The sequence below is a fragment of the Echinops telfairi genome, unplaced genomic scaffold (assembly GCF_000313985.2).
Source record: "Echinops telfairi isolate 266 unplaced genomic scaffold, ASM31398v2 ScPeMD7_9;HRSCAF=40, whole genome shotgun sequence".
Taxonomy (NCBI): Eukaryota; Metazoa; Chordata; class Mammalia; order Afrosoricida; family Tenrecidae; genus Echinops; species Echinops telfairi.
Genome location: NW_022103906.1, coordinates 57,091,300 through 57,106,827, shown reverse-complemented (window position 1 = coordinate 57,106,827; position 15,528 = coordinate 57,091,300). Strand labels below are relative to the sequence as shown.

The 15,528-nt window shown below is 43.0% G+C and overlaps 1 protein-coding gene across 9 annotated transcripts in view; it reads right to left on the bottom strand.

The window, feature by feature from the left end:
* Positions 1 to 209: 209 nt before the first annotated feature.
* The window catches only part of SORBS2 (sorbin and SH3 domain containing 2), a 96,523-nt gene continuing 81,204 nt past the window's right edge, over positions 210 to 15,528 (bottom strand). For 6 of the 9 annotated variants that reach the window (XM_045286769.1, XM_045286772.1, XM_045286774.1 and 3 more), the window contains 3 exons: positions 7,598 to 7,647; positions 3,908 to 4,014; positions 210 to 2,397 (listed from right to left, as the gene is read on the bottom strand). In XM_045286769.1, coding sequence (XP_045142704.1) covers positions 2,336 to 2,397; positions 3,908 to 4,014; positions 7,598 to 7,647 — 219 coding nt within the window. In that variant the 3' untranslated portion in view covers positions 210 to 2,335. Of the gene's footprint in view, positions 2,398 to 3,907; positions 4,015 to 7,597; positions 7,648 to 8,308; positions 8,399 to 15,528 lie in introns of all 9 variants that reach the window. The other 3 variants (XM_045286770.1, XM_045286771.1, XM_045286773.1) reach the window with 3 other exon arrangements.

Below are 15,528 nucleotides of genomic sequence, written 5' to 3'. Positions count from 1 at the left end.
TCAGCCAAAGAGTATTTAGCTAAGAAGACTTTAGGTAGGTTTAATGAGCTTTGGTGGTGGATTTCAAAATACTTCTTTGCTGAATTGCTGCAGTAAATCTTTCCTTCGTATGTGAGTGAAGAGAACACAGGGGAAATGCATTTTGTTTTAGCTTATTTGACAAGTTGGCATAAAAGACAATTCACTTAAGGATAAGAAGAAAATGGAGGTTTATACTTCCAAGCAAAATTTATTAGCTGTCTATTCAAGAAAAAAACACAAAGACCTTTGTTGTAAGAATTCAAAGTCAGTGACCTGAGAGTCAGGTACGAATATATAATTTTTTTTCCTTTTAAAATCAGATACAGAGAGTAGAAACAGTCATTTTCCTTAAATATGACACAGGCAACAGAGATTGAAGTCTTTTCTCAGAATAGGCATCAAAGACAGTTATTCATTGTCAGTGGACGCTGCATGCAGTTGACCTAATTTCAAACCCAAAGCCTTTAAAGTAGAAAGCTGGTTGTGAACGTGACAGCTGGTTGTGAACAATCAAGGCAGGCTGTGCAGAGATGGCTCTTTACTTTCGTCCTTATGAAATCCCCTGTAATCATCTGTGTACATTTCAGTTTCTCTGCCAAGACCTTTCAGCTTCATAAGTGTTTGCATAAATGCTACCAAACTGCACCATGAAAACGTAGAAGGAGAATCTGTTCAAGGTGCTTTCGCTTAGCTGAAGTGAAGGATAAAGACCACACCAGGAAACCTGCTCCCCGCCCCATTTCCTCAAGAACTAACTAGTCTGTACAAAAAGAAAAAGAGAGAGAAAATGTATGTACAAAATCCTAGAGTCTACGTACAGTGTGAAAAGGTCAATCGTTGCCCACAGAAGAAATGCCATAAAAAGTTTTATCTATAAGGTGCTTGAGATCCAAATATGAAGCGTTCTTATGCAAAGTCATAAGAAATACAAAGTGAGTTTTCGGGATATGTGTTGTTCAGGCACCGTTGACCATATTAAATCTTCCAGGTCCCAATATCAGTCTGTAAGTTGCTGCTCTAGGGCATAAAACAAAACCTGAATGATTTAACATCACCTCTAAAAAATGCCTAATTTATTCCTAGGGAATATTTTACAGCACATACCAAGAAAATCAGGCTTGACATGTTCCTGTCCTCACATCGAGCCAGGATTCTGAGTTTCATAGAAGAAAAAAATAATTATCATAGTAAAAATAGCTGTATTGATTATAATCCTTGCTAAAACCTGCCTTAATACTAGTGATGCTTTCAAAGTACTCTATTTCTATAAAATAATGTGGGAGATTCTTTTACATTTCCATACAACGTACAGCATAGCCCATAGATCGCATGATCACATGTGATCTCAAGAGAACACGTGTCCACACAGTGAACTCTAACCTATGAATATTGTTTACGGATACTTTCAAGTGTCCATATTAGAATAATTATTTGCACCTCTCACTAACACTGCTTTTATTTAAATTTTATCAGATAAATAAAATGCTAAGAGCTCATTGTTCATGATGCTGATTATTACATTTTAATATAAAATAGCAATGCAACTTTACACAACTTTTTTTCCTTTTTTTTTTTTTGCAATCTAGTGAAACCTCTTGTATCCTCGTGATTACAACCAAAGGCTCTTATTCAATGACTGTTTGCACTTCTAAAGAGTACAACAACAAAAAAATTGCAGGAAGAGACTCCTATTTGGAAACTCACATTCCGTCAACAACATCACACTCGTCCATAGCAAGGTTCCTACTCTTTAGATTTTCTAGTCAGTGTGCATATTACAACATATGGGTGCAGGCAAACAAGAGCGGAAGAACAGTTGTCATATCGTGTAAACCAGGGCACTAGGCAAACTCGGGAAAAGCAATCCGATCGCCAAGCTAAGAAGGTGGAAATGCGAACCACAGCGTAGGAAAAAGAATCCACAATCTTCTGACCGCCTCAGGGCAGGGCATCTTCCAAAATATCCAAGTCCCAGCAGAGCTTCCTTGAGACGCTATTTTATGGATCGTTTGCCGTAAAAATGTTATTCTTTTCAAGTCCAACAATTTTTCTTTGTAATCCCACATACCAATTTTGAAAAGTTTCTAGCAGAAATCTCAACTTTGACATGGAAGCTCTTCTGCCCCTCTCCCCCAAGGCTGGGCAGCTGCAGTGACTCTGCTGGTGGGTTGGTTTGGCGCCAGGTGGAGATGGTGATGGTGGGTGACTCCTCCTGGGAACCAGAAGGCATGGCAGCGGGCGGCCTGCGGGTGTTTCAGGCCACCTTATGTGGATGTGTTGCTGAAATGCGGCTTAAATAAGGAGGGAGAGGGAGTCACAGCCTCTTGACATAGTTCCCAGGAAAAGTACCGAAGAATTTGGTTCTTCTCGAGGTTCCTGGAAATAGAAGCAATAAGTGAAAGGTGGCAAGCACAGCAAACGAGCAGTCCTACAGGTAGGCTTGGACATTTCCTATCTGCAGGGCTTCTGGAAGAGAGCAAGCCCCCCAGGCACTGGAAAAGGGAAACCAAAAACAGAAAAGAAAAACACCGATTCCCGTTGAGACAAAACAAGCTGGTTTATCTGTCCCCCCTGAAGCACTCACTCCCGGGAGCGGGACGGGATAGACCCCACTGCCATCAGGTGAACCAGGAAAGACACCCAGCGGAGGGGCTGAGTGGGGTCAATCAGCCATCCAGCTGCTGCTAAGTCCAAGCACTAATTTTCTAAAGGGCCCGGCTGGCAATGTGTTAGGATGGGCGAGGAAAGGCCCAGAGCAAGGCTTGGTTCAGCAGGAGGGAAGGGGCTGCCCTCAGGGAGTTACTTGACCCCTTGCTGTCTGCAGGGCTAGAAACGCGCCCAAAGAAAACAATACAGACTCTGGAAGATAATGCAAGTGATGCACTTGGATCCTGGAACTCTCCCAGAGCATTTTTAACAGCTCATGGACGGTCAAAAACACAGATTTTGAACAAATTGTGAAGGCCTTAGAAAAAGAACAAGATGTACCCCTTTGTGGATGGGAGCCCCATCGCCAAGCTTGGTTTCTCATATGGGAGGTAAACCCCCGATGCCATCTTTAAGATGGTCTTTCATTTTGAGGGACAGAATCCCTCTGAAGCTTTTTGTCACCGTTGGTGCCCAACGCTCTTCCTTGGGCTCTCCTGCTCAAACAGTCAATAGGACTGCTGGCGTTTTGTTTCTCATTTAGAGTCGGAAGAGTATACTAGTTTGATGATCATCCCCTTGTCTCCCATCGCTGAGCTGGTAAGCCATTTAATTTGCCTTCTGTATGGAAATGAAAGTGTGTGTGTGTGTGTGTGTGTGTGTGTGTGCGTGAAGTGCTCATGAGGTGTCTGTTCCTGCATTATTCCACCACTAATGGAATCTTCTGACCACTCACCTCTTGTCTTTCTGGGATTATCTTTTAAGTGGAGGAAGGGACTTCACAAATTATAACTAAAGCAAATCACGGGGCTTTCAGGGCACATACATCAGGCTTAGTAAATGAGCGAGTTACTCATTTATTATTGCTCCCTTGGCTATCAAGTCCTAATGGACTGCAACGAGCATTTTCCACTGGGCAGTGTATTGATTGTTTTCATGGAGAAAATGTGTGTGTGTTTCCTTTGAGGATCTCATTCTAGCTAGAGCTGCTTACAGAATTGTCCTTCCCTCCCCTGAATGGAAAATCAAATGAGGGCAACATGGAAGGCACCTGGAGCAGTAACTTGTACACTGCATTCACAGTACAATTGCTGCGGGATCACATAATGCCTATGAGTGTATGACCGATCCAAGGCATGGCGAAAGCAGCAAAAGCTTGGTCCTCCCGTTACATCAGGCAAATGAGCAAACACAGGCAGACTACGAAATACCCACACATGAGAGAGAAATCTCCACCTACCCACAAACCATCCATCATCACACTTTTCCATCACATCAATGACGTCACTCGCTCTGAGCTCCAGCTCATCTTCGTTCCTAGGAGTATAGTTATACAGAGCCTGAAACCTTAAACAGGACAAACGGGTTTGTTTAAAAAACATCTTTACTCCTTTGTTAAACTACAGACGATAGCACGATATGCATTTCATGTTAGCATTTTGAGTCTTATGAACATAAGCAGGCAGTCTAAGTCTTGGGGAGACATATGGCATAAGTAGAAGTATTCAGACTTTCATGGGAATTAGACCGCTCTGATAACTTTTCAAATATTCATGGAAGAGCATGAATTGGATAAACCACTGTAACATTTAAAAGTCAGATCTGCATTTCAGTTGGCTAGTGATATCATATGTATTATACAGACAGCAAACCACAGGACAGAATATCAAAGAGCTGTTTTAATGATTCAGCTACACAAAAATGAGAAGGAAGTCCAGTTTAACTAGCCCTCTTTAGAGGCAAAGCGTTCAGGCTGTCAAGTTGACTTCTCAAGTGATTCCACATGGAAATGTATAAACGATCTCAGATATAAGCCTTAGAGATCATTGCAGGGGAATTGCTGTGACGGGCATGAAAACAAACAAACATCACAGTTACAGTTCACAGATTGCATGAGTGTTTTCTGCAGATGTAGAACTTACATATCTGATGCAAGTCACCTGTATAGTTAACTGGCTCTTAGCTTACTCTGTGCTTACTTATCATTGAATCAATAAAACAGTAGATTGCAGACCAAATTTTTTTTTTAAATGGGTCCTGGAGAAATTATATTTCATGAAAAATTATAAAGAATTTGTTTAACAATATAAAGAATTAGTGATCAAAGATACTTTTCTTTTCCCCACCAGGACCCCTTGGAAATGTATGTTATGATGACACTGATTGGCAATGAATCTAGACACTGAATTTATGATAAGAAAATACTTTGAATTTGAATCAATATTATTAACATGGGTTGGCATTTTCAGAAAGTGAAGAATTCTTATAAAGTTGAAGACACAAAATCTAGTGGCCCAGAAGACCAGGGAATGTTTGATACACGGTTCATCAGAAAACTTACTAATACTGTGAGGAAGATTTTTGAGAACCCTTGAGAGTTTTCAAAATTATCCATGTTTTAAGAAGTTGTTAATATTGTATACTGTTGGGGAATGAGAATGATTTATTTCTCATTACTTTACTCATTTAGAAAGTTACACTTTGGTAGACCAAAACTCTTTCGTGAGCTCAAACATCGTATTGTGAATTACGGGACATGCTCCCTCAGTTCCCACTTTGTCTGTGAGAGCGCTTTTCCAGACCGGGGGACCTAGATAATGCTGGTCTCATGTGGGTCTGGGGAAAAGCTGGTCATGCGAGGTGCCCAGCACCCTCTGCTAGAAAACATTTTCCAAAGCCTGGGATTCCAACATTACAGATTTCTTTAGTATTGTGTCTCCTTTGCGAACGATTTTACCCACGTGGATTCTTTTAAAAATGGGCGTCTGAGGTTTTTCTGATAGCAGGGAGGGTAGAAAAGGTAGCAAGAATTCCTGAACACTGTCAGAAAAGACAGCGAGCTGTGGAGCACAAACCTGACCTGATGTTTAAGCTGATGTTTGCTTAGGGTTGGCCCTGGTTGAAGTAGTAAGACCACTTTGTTGTTAGCCAGGGTCTGGAGGCTGCTCAACTGAACAGATGGTATTCTTTGTATATGCAGGTGGGATGTGAGTTTAACATCAGATGGAAATATCCAGTTAGGGGAATGAACGGCATAGCCAGGGCCCTGTTTTTCCCCCTCCTAATTTCACATGGGAAGGAGACAGTCATTACTGGACGCTAACTCGCCCTGGGAGATACCAAGTCACTGACTGAACTTCTCAGGCATCATCCTCTCCCTGGGCATGTCTCCAACCACTCACGGAGATAGGCCTATCTATTTAAGGTCACAGTCCCCAGCTGCTAGCAGAATCTCAAGGTCCCCTGAGCTGAGAAACCCACAGGGGCACAAACTGCTCTTTCAGTTTGAAATGAGGAGAGCCAGCGTGCTTGCCAAACTTTACTTGCCAGTCTGATTTGAATGAGAACAAAAGATAAATAAAAAGAAATGAGGGAGTCTGACGGACTCCTAGAAAAGTCTTCTGGAAACGCTTCTAGCTCTGTTGGCTTTCAAAGCCAGGGCTGCGTGCAGGCAAGAAGAAATGTGACCGTTGCCCGGAGAGGGCTGTAGGTGAGATGCGATGCTGGTGATGACAGCATGCCTCTGAGAGAGAGCTGTCTTTCAAATAGGAAATCGTCTGAAACCAAACAGCATACTTCCTCGGAACGTGTGTAGAGACACAAAACAGGATGCTCCCACTCCCCACCCCCCCAACTGTTCTTTTTAAGCACACGAGATCAAATGACATCCCATGATGCCACCATGGAGGTTGTAATCAAGTAGAAACTGGATATAGAAGGTTTGGTAACGTCTAAAGTTAAAAGCGGGCTCTGTGGGTCTATAAACGCCCAGAGGACCACGGTTGGGAGTATTAAGTCCGTAACAGAGAGCATTTTTAAATTCACAAGCACCTGACAGACCATGTTGGTGACGCATTAGAACCTAAACAGCCCCGGAATGCATTCATTTAGTTGTAATTCCTCATGGGAGCCTACCATTGATTAAGTTCATAATCAAAACCTTCAGGTGACAAATTATATTTTAAAGTGTTTCAGTTAAGTGAAAATTTAAGTTGTTCTTACCACGACTCATTCCCCTACCATTGATACAGACTCTCTTCTCAGGCTGCACTTGGTGAGAGCCAGTCTCAGGTGAGAAGTGTTTTTTTGGGGGGACAAGCTTTTAGCTGAGAAGGTCTGTGAAGAGTGAGGATGAGAAGGGGGTGGACGGGCAGGAAGGCCCCCACCAGCCAGAGCCCATTGTACGTCTTCAGGTGAGTAAGGAGCTTCGTGGGAGAAAGGGGAGGCTGTCTACTCCTGTCAAGAGCTAGAGTTTCCTAACTCAGAATAGGTAGTGGGCAAATGGGCATTGGTGACCTCTGATTAGCTCTTGAAAGCAGACATGAAGCAGAACCATCATAGAAAACCGAGAACATTTTAAAGGCAATGTGTGACACCTGGAGGTGGATTGAATTTACAAAAGAAAAAAACAAAAACCAAACACAGTGTTTCAAAAACATGTTCACCGTCCTATGCAAAGTAAGCAGCATTTCACAAGACTGCTATTTTCAGAAGAGCATTCTAAGAATGCAGTTTGGGGATTATGTCCCTAATTTAGCACTTTGATTTTTCTTTGGTTCTTCATGACCCCGAATATGTGGAAAAACAACGTCAGAACATTTTGTGGGCATCTTGAAAGCTATGGATACTAAAATGTACATGACCAGTCAAGCAGAGGGGAGCCAGGCTTATAAATCTTAGGAATTACATTAGCCTTGGGAGACTTTCCAAGGCCGCCTCTGTAAAGCTCTGCTTTAGGAAACAAACACTCATGTTAGCATCTGTAAACCAGTGGGGATGATGCCAATTTCTCTTCATCTAGGGACCATGTTACTTTCCTTGAACGACTCCAGCTCTTCCACTTGCAAAGTTCTCCCTGCTTGGGCGCAGGGACCCTCTGCTGGGTGGATCAAGGTTCGTCTTGAAGGTAGAAGATAAGAAGAATACTTACGGTTCCCCCCCACCTTGAATGTTTTCATGAATGAACACAGGACGCGGTGGCTGAAATGAAATGATTTTCAATGTAATCAATGTTTCAACTGGCACTAATTAATAGATAATTGGGATAATGCAGGGTAACTTTTCTTGACACTTAATACTTCCTGTTATAAAAAACCAAGAGGAAGAAAAAACAGAAAGCCCAATAAAAGACTTCTCGGCAGGATTAATAATGAGAGTATTTTGAAGGGCGTTTGAAATAAAAACAACCAAGGTTCAAATGTTTTGAATGCATCTACAACCTAGTCTGCCCAGGCTTTACATAAAAGTTGGGGTTTAGTCCCATTGATTTTTCAAAGGCCAGGAATAAGCAAAGACGGGGATGCCACGCCAATGGATGGGAAGTGTCGGGAAGTGTAGACACCGTCATACAACCTGATTCTCTGGCATTTTGTCACACAGGCAGAGAAGAAATAACATGTAATGGAACAGCCAAGTAACCACATCCATTTTTAAAGATTGCTTCTTCACAAACAACATTCTCATATCCAGCACAGATGGAAATATCAATAGGCAGACATCCCATGCTACATTTGAATTAGCACTCTCCGTTCTCAATGCAGGGGGGGGAGGACGGGGGACACATGCATTTTTAAAATAGGGAAACAGAGAACTTTAAGGAGGCTGCAACGAACAATGTCCAGGGGAACATGTAACATTTTACCTTAGAAGAGAAATATTGGTAGAAATTTCCAGGGCACTGAACTCTCAAAAGAGTTTCCTTTCTTTTTAAACTAAGCATCAAGACCAGTATCTGGAATAGATACTTATAATATTGGAAATGACAAGCCTTAGCATCCCATATATCCACACAAAATTGCAAGGAAGGAAAAGTTAATACACTTGCTGAAAGTGCACTCAGGGTGCTTTATACCAAATGATTGAACTTCTTCTTTTAAAGGGGAAAATTCATTATAATTCACAACACATTTCAAAAGAATTCTCTTCTAAAATAGTAGCTGCCTAGTGAAATAAGCTACATTAGGTTTTGCATGGCAATTATTAAAAGAAACTCTTTGAGGACAAGTCAACTTGCTATTAGATTCATGCCCTTGGACCTGAGGACCAATTTCTGGACTCCCAGTTATGAGTGGATTACTGATCTGCTGCGGGCGGAGGTGTTTCCCTGCAAATTGTGCAGAGACATCCCACCTGCCCAAGCCTGGAGGGGATGTCTGGGATTCTCTCAGCCTGAATCTGTGATGTGCCCCTTCCTAAATTCTTTCTCTCATCCTTCCCACCCAGGCTGTCTGTCTAGCCCAAGAACATGAGGAACTTACATTACTAAAATTTAAACCGTTAGCTTATTAATTGGAAGTACTTAAAAAGCAATAGCTTCAGAAATCTCATCAATAGTATGGCAATAGGATACATAAACTGAAAATATGGCTTTTATGACTTAAGAGCTTGAAATAGGTGGCTCCTATACATCAATATAAAAGTACTACCAATGTATCTAATGTCAAAATGATAAAATATTTCATTTTTAGAATTATTAAGACTGAATTGTTCTCTAGTTACTGTTAAGGACATTTAATTTGATATAATAAGTACATTAAAAATACAAGAAGAGGTAAATTTAAGTTCCTATAAGCTTATATCCTATTACATTTCTTCATGTTCTCTTATTATATGTTTATGATTTTATGCTTAAGATATGTGTATTTTAAAGTAATTTTCCAATCTTGTTTCATTTTTTTATGACTACAGTATAATAATATTCCTTACATATGTATGTTTATCATCATTTTCTTAACAATTTCTCCATCTCTTTTTGAAATTAAGGCTGGTCTAATATTATGAGTTATAAATGACAATACAAACAAAGATCTTATTTTTCTCCATTTGATTCATTTCCCTAGAATATATTTCCAGGAGTAAAATTTCTGATCAAAAAAGTGTACATTGAAACTGCATGGTTTTTAAATAGTGTTTATCATTCCAAACATCGCATACTCACAGTTTACTTTAAAAAGCCCTCATATTCCATATTTCAAATCTTATACCAAGAGAACTACCATTCTTTTATAAAAACAAGTATAGCTCCACCCATTTACAAAGCATAATAAAGTGATAAACAAGACAAGGATGTTTGCTTTTAAAGAAAATGTTTTATAAAACAAATTTCATTTTGCTCCAAAAATGGTGTGCCGATTTCTAGATGGAATTCTAAGACAGTGCTGCGGGTTAGGCATTAGCCTTCTAGCTGCCAGATTGGTGGTTCAGACTCCCTCACGTCTCTGAAGGAGAAAGCCAAGATGGTCTACTTCTGGAAAGAGTTACCATCTCAGTTGACCCCCTAGAGGGTTGCTTTCAGATGTAAATGATCTGATGGCAGTGGGTTTGGAGTTTTTTAAAGAAATATTTTAAAAATTCAATTCACACGATGACATCCTAGTGTTTGCTAAACTGGTTGGTTGTATTTTATTGCTCCCTTATGTTAAAATATGGCTATTCTTACTGGCACTGTGTGCAGACGTGTGACAGAGTAGAACTGCCCCAAAGGGGTCCGAAGCTGTCCTCGTTAAGGGCACAAGATGCCAGGTCTTTCTCCCTGGAAGCTGCTGGCCTCTGACCACCAAATTGGCAGGTAGAAGCTGAGCATTCCACTGGTGCATCTTGCTGAGGGCTCCTAAAATATGGTTATAACTGCAAGAATAATGTCTTCATTAATATACACAATCAAAGTTTTAAATATGCACCTCACCTTTTAGTTATCATTACAATTCTACCAATTTAGTTCCTTCAACTTAACCCCTAGCATAAATCCTTGAAGTTTATTGCACCTTGAATGATGACAGAAACTGGAGTATTCCTATAAGCACATGGCTTCCTTAATTCCACACACCTGTGTCTCAAGCACCATGTTATTGGATGTACCAGCTAGTCTTGTCCTTCCTCTTAGCCTTCTTCCCTAATAAATCTATCTATCCCTCCTTCTTTCCTTCCTTCCTTCCTTCCTTCCTTCCTTCCTTCCTTCTCCTTTAAAATAAACCTGTCCCCCCCACCCCCTGCCAATTACCTATTCCTTCTACTGTTTACTCACATAGGCCAGAATTTATCACTGCTTTCATTAGTAGGGAAGTTGTATGTGAACTTTCCTAAACTTCCCTTGAACAGGAATAATATCCATATTAAAGTGATCAACTAGGAACCAGGTTCAAGGAAAGAGGACAAGTCACAGTCGATGAGCTATTTTCTTAGAACAATGTTTGGCCACCAGTGAAATCAGTAACATTACTAGTTATTTGTGAGGACATGTGTGTCATTCCTGTTTGGGCATTGACCTTGGAGCTGCCTCAATGGCCTTATTCCTAAAATAAAGTAAGTTGGACAAGATGATGAGTTTTGCCCCTTCAAGGAATCCACATTTTCACAAATACATTTCTGTTATGTAAAGGGTCCTGTCCAGGGCCAGCCTTATACACTCAGCTGCCAGAGAGCTGTGATGCCTGACATTTACTGGTTAGTTCTCCCGAGTCTCAGCTGTGTAAAAACAATGATGAGCGTAATTGTATTTCCTTTTGTGGCTCAGCAACAGAAACCCACAGATAATGAGTGATTTTCTAATAGCACGAATAGGAAAACAGAAGAACCAGAATGACTATTTTGACCCGCAATCTTTCGTGGAGACAAGAGTACGACAATGCGGGCAGTAGATGGCTCAGCTGGTGAAGATCATCACCCGCATCAAGCTCCTCACACACGTTTAGACTCTGTCCCCTGGTGGGGAGTGGGCACCAGTGGGCTTCTAGCATGCAAACCCACTAGTCACTCCACAGGCTTTCGTCATGCATTAGCGTCGACTTCATGGTAGGAAGCTTGGTTTTGATTTAGTATCATCAAGAAAATGATCTCAGGAGATGATCTTTGTCTTTCCCCTCTGGTATTATAACTAGGGCTTTGAATCAGCTGGGGATCTTGTTAAAAGGTAGGTCTGGTTCAGTAAGTCTGGGGTGGAAATGCAAATTCCCAGGTTGGGTTCAACCCTGGGTTAAAAGCCCTGGTTCCTAACTCCAGGTGCCCTTTCCACAAGGAGGAGCAGCCATGTACCTGCACCCCACTGCCACCTAATGGCCAGCAATGAAGGCAACATGGTCAAGTGACCAGGCCTTGGACCAGTTCTCACCAAGTCCTTCTAGCCCAGTGGTTCTCAACCTTCCTCATGCCGTGGCCCTTTCACACAGTTCCTCATGTGGTGGTGACCCCCCGCAACCATAACATTATTTTCGTTACTACTTCATAACTGTCATTTTGCTACTGTTATGAGTTGGGCGACCCCTGTGAAAGGGTCATTTGATCCCCAAAGGGTCTCGACGCACAGGTTGGGAACGGCTGCTCTAGCCTGACTTCATTTTAAAAGGATATTTTAAAGACTGCAGGATCAATGATGTGGGACAGATACCCATCCGTTTTCCTGACGACTTTTCCCCTTCCTGTGATTTAAACGCTTAGGAAGGAATCACTCTTTACTGGCGGGTATTTTAGTGGGTGCTCATTTCTTTTTGTAACTGAGTCGGAAGTGATGGCAGTGAGTTCTGGGTTCCACCCCCAAACACCCCCTGCCATGGCGAGTAGACTCGGACTTACAGTGACACCATATAAGCTGGACAGCTTTCCGGGAGCTGAGAGCCTCACGTTCCTCCTGTGGAGCAGCTGGTGGGTTTGAACTGCAGAACTTGCGGTTAGCAGTCCAATACCTACCTAGAGCACCATTATGGTGCCACCAGAGCTCCTTAATTACATGACTGGATATTTTGAGGAGTCATAACTTCTTAGCAGTTCTGTGATAAAACTAGGACAGTATACATTTGTGCCATTCAGATGGTTTGCAGGAACTGTGAACTGGAGTTTTTTTCATTTTTTTTTTCAAGTTAATACAGTCAGTGTGCTAGAAATTTTAAGGGAGAATTCTATCATGCTTTAATTTTTTTGTCCTTTTGATGAGCTTCCAGAGTGCAGTAAAAACTAGGAAATTGATGGCTATTTAGCTCTTTCTTGGGCGATACAACAATCTGCTCCTCCACCCCCACCCCCACGCACACTTTCACATTAAGGCATGGAAAATTTATGGATGAGGCTTACCAATGATAGGAACAACCTTTCATATTTTAACTCAGGGAGACCCTTTAGGGTAGTCTAAGAATCTCTGCTAATTGAGGAAGAGTCCTCTCTCAGCGGTTAACACATTTTTCTGCCTCGAGAACAAAATGAGGACTTATTGTGCCGAGAAGGAGCCCCAGGGAGCGGGGTGGTGGGGGTGGTGGTGGGGGGCACTCAGCAGCTCACCGCCAGGCCAGCAGTCGGAACCCACCTGGGAGTTCCACAGGAGACAAGACCTGGTGACCTGTTCCCAGAGAGATCACAGCGGAGGAAAACCCAGGTGGGAGGTCTAGGCTGTCTGTCATCTGGGGTTGTGGAATTCGACTTGATGGCTCACAACAACAACAGGCAAAGCAAAAACACACAGAACAACAAACACAGAGAAGTACCTAGGTTTTTAAAAAGCGGAGAAGGTCAACTTTGAACTGAAGCCCTCTAGAATTTGAAATGCAGAACCATGGCTATGTCACAGATGATTTAAGGGGAAGCCAGGCCTCCTGGAGCAGTGGGGAAAGGAATTTAGGCCAGCAATTCTCAACCTGGGGATCGAACGACTCTTTCATAGAGGTCACCTACGACCATCGGACAACACCTGTTTCCAGTGGTCTTAGGAACCCAGACACTGCTCCTCTCTTTCCAGGCAGCCCCCCCCCCCCCCCCCACACACACACACCTCTGGCAGATAAGCTGATCTGGTGAGAAAGCAGCTATCTTAACCTTCACACTGACGTTGACTTTTTACACTACTGTCCCAAAGTGTAGCAATGTAGTTTACTGTTGTTATATTAAGACTGTCACCCATGCTTCAAGACAAAGTTTCATTTATTTGTCATTAGAAATAAATATTTCACAATATAGAATTACGCATTGTTTTTGTGATGAATCACTATGCTTTAATGATCAATTTGTAACAATGAAAATACACCCTGCATAATCATATCATTGTGAATGAGGGGGAGTGCGGAGTGGGGACCCAAAGCCCATCTGTTGGCAACTGTACATCCCCTTACAGAAGGATCTCGGAGAGGAGACGAGACAGTCAGGGTGCAGTGTAGCAATGATGAAACATACAACTTTCCTCTAGTTCCTAAATGTTTCCTCCCCCCACCCACTATCACGATCCCAATTCTACCTTACAAATCTGGCTAGACCAGAGCATGTACACTGGTACAGAGAGGAACTGGAAACACAGGGAATCCAGGACAGGTGATCCCTTCAGGACCAGTGGTGTGAGTGGCGATACTGAGAGGGTGGAGGGAGGGTGTGGTAGAAAGGGGAACCGATTACAGGGATCTACATATAACCTCCTCCCTGGGGGACGGACAACAAAAAAGTGAGTGAAGGGAGACGTCGGACGGTGTATGATATAACAAAATAATAATTTATAAATTATCAAGGGTTCATGAGGGAGGTGGGAGCGGGGAGGGAGAGGGAAAATGAGGAGCTGATGCCAAGGGCTTACGTACGTGGAGAGCACATTTTATTATTTTTTTTGAGAGCAAATGTGAGAATGATGAGGGTAATGAATGTACAAATGTGCTTTATACAATTGATATATGTATGGATTGTGATAAGAGTTGTATGAGCCCCCAATAAAATGATTAAAAAAAATACATCCTGCATATCAGATATTTACACAATGATTCATAAGTAGCAACATTGCAGTTATGAAGTAGCAACGAAAATAATTTTATGATTGGGGGGGGTCACCACAACATGAGGAACTGTATGAAAGGGTCGCTGCATGAGGAAGGCTGAGAACCTATGACTTAGGCTGAGATGAGAATCCCCAAGGCCTTTGGCTGCATTCCTCAGACGGTCACGACTACTCAGGATCCGTTCGTGTAAAGGGCTGTGGCTGTGCGGCCTGCGGTGGCTAGAGGCAGCGTATGGCTGCATCCAGGCTACCTTGACCTGCAGGGTGCAGTCAGGAGCCACAGGCTGGGGCCTGGGTGGGGCTGGGGTGTCAGGTGAACCTAACACCCATCAGCAGAGCTACCTGGCATTTTGAAACATGGGTTGGGCGTTTCAAATGAAATAAACGGAATGACACAGAAGCAAACAGGACATTGCTGGAAGCGCTGTGAACTCAGTAATGTGATTGGCGAAGGTTGTGTTCTTCGCTTTAAAACCAAGTGGCTAGCGAGCAGCAATGTCCAGAGCCCAGGGTCACGCACACCGTTCTGCCTTAGTGCAGAAGTTGGCCATGTCTTTGGATCCGGGAGACCTCACTCACACAGAAGAGGGAGGACGCCCGTTGGCCAAAGACTGAGGATAAGAGGGGGGAGCGGAGCTGCCGTCATGGCTCCTGTGGGCTAGGGCACGGCAGCCCCCAGGAAGAGCCACCCGCTGAGAGGAGCAGGCCTAGGAAGTGTGCCAAGCGGGGAGGGAGGGTTCCGACCCTACCCTGTGGGAACTGCTGAGCGCTCGGACAGGTGAGCCACAGGGCCTCCTAGCCGTCCCTGGGCTGCGCGGAGGCTTACCCAGGACAGATAGCTCTCTCTTAAAGTCATCCTAGAAAAGCCCGAGAAGTTAGTTAAGATCTGCATGTTGGAGCCCTTGGGGAGGGGAGTGTGTCCCCCCCCCACCCCATGCACACACGGCATGCCAAACCCCGGGTTGCCTCCCCCCCACTGCACCCCAGTTTCTCACCACAGGCCCCACATAAAAGGAGTTCTAAAAGGGAGCTCGCCTAGCGAGGATGTTAAGAGGGCAATGCAAATGTCAAAAAGCACACACCAGAATTGCTACCGGTTAGTAGATTGCTTAAGAATTGGGTTT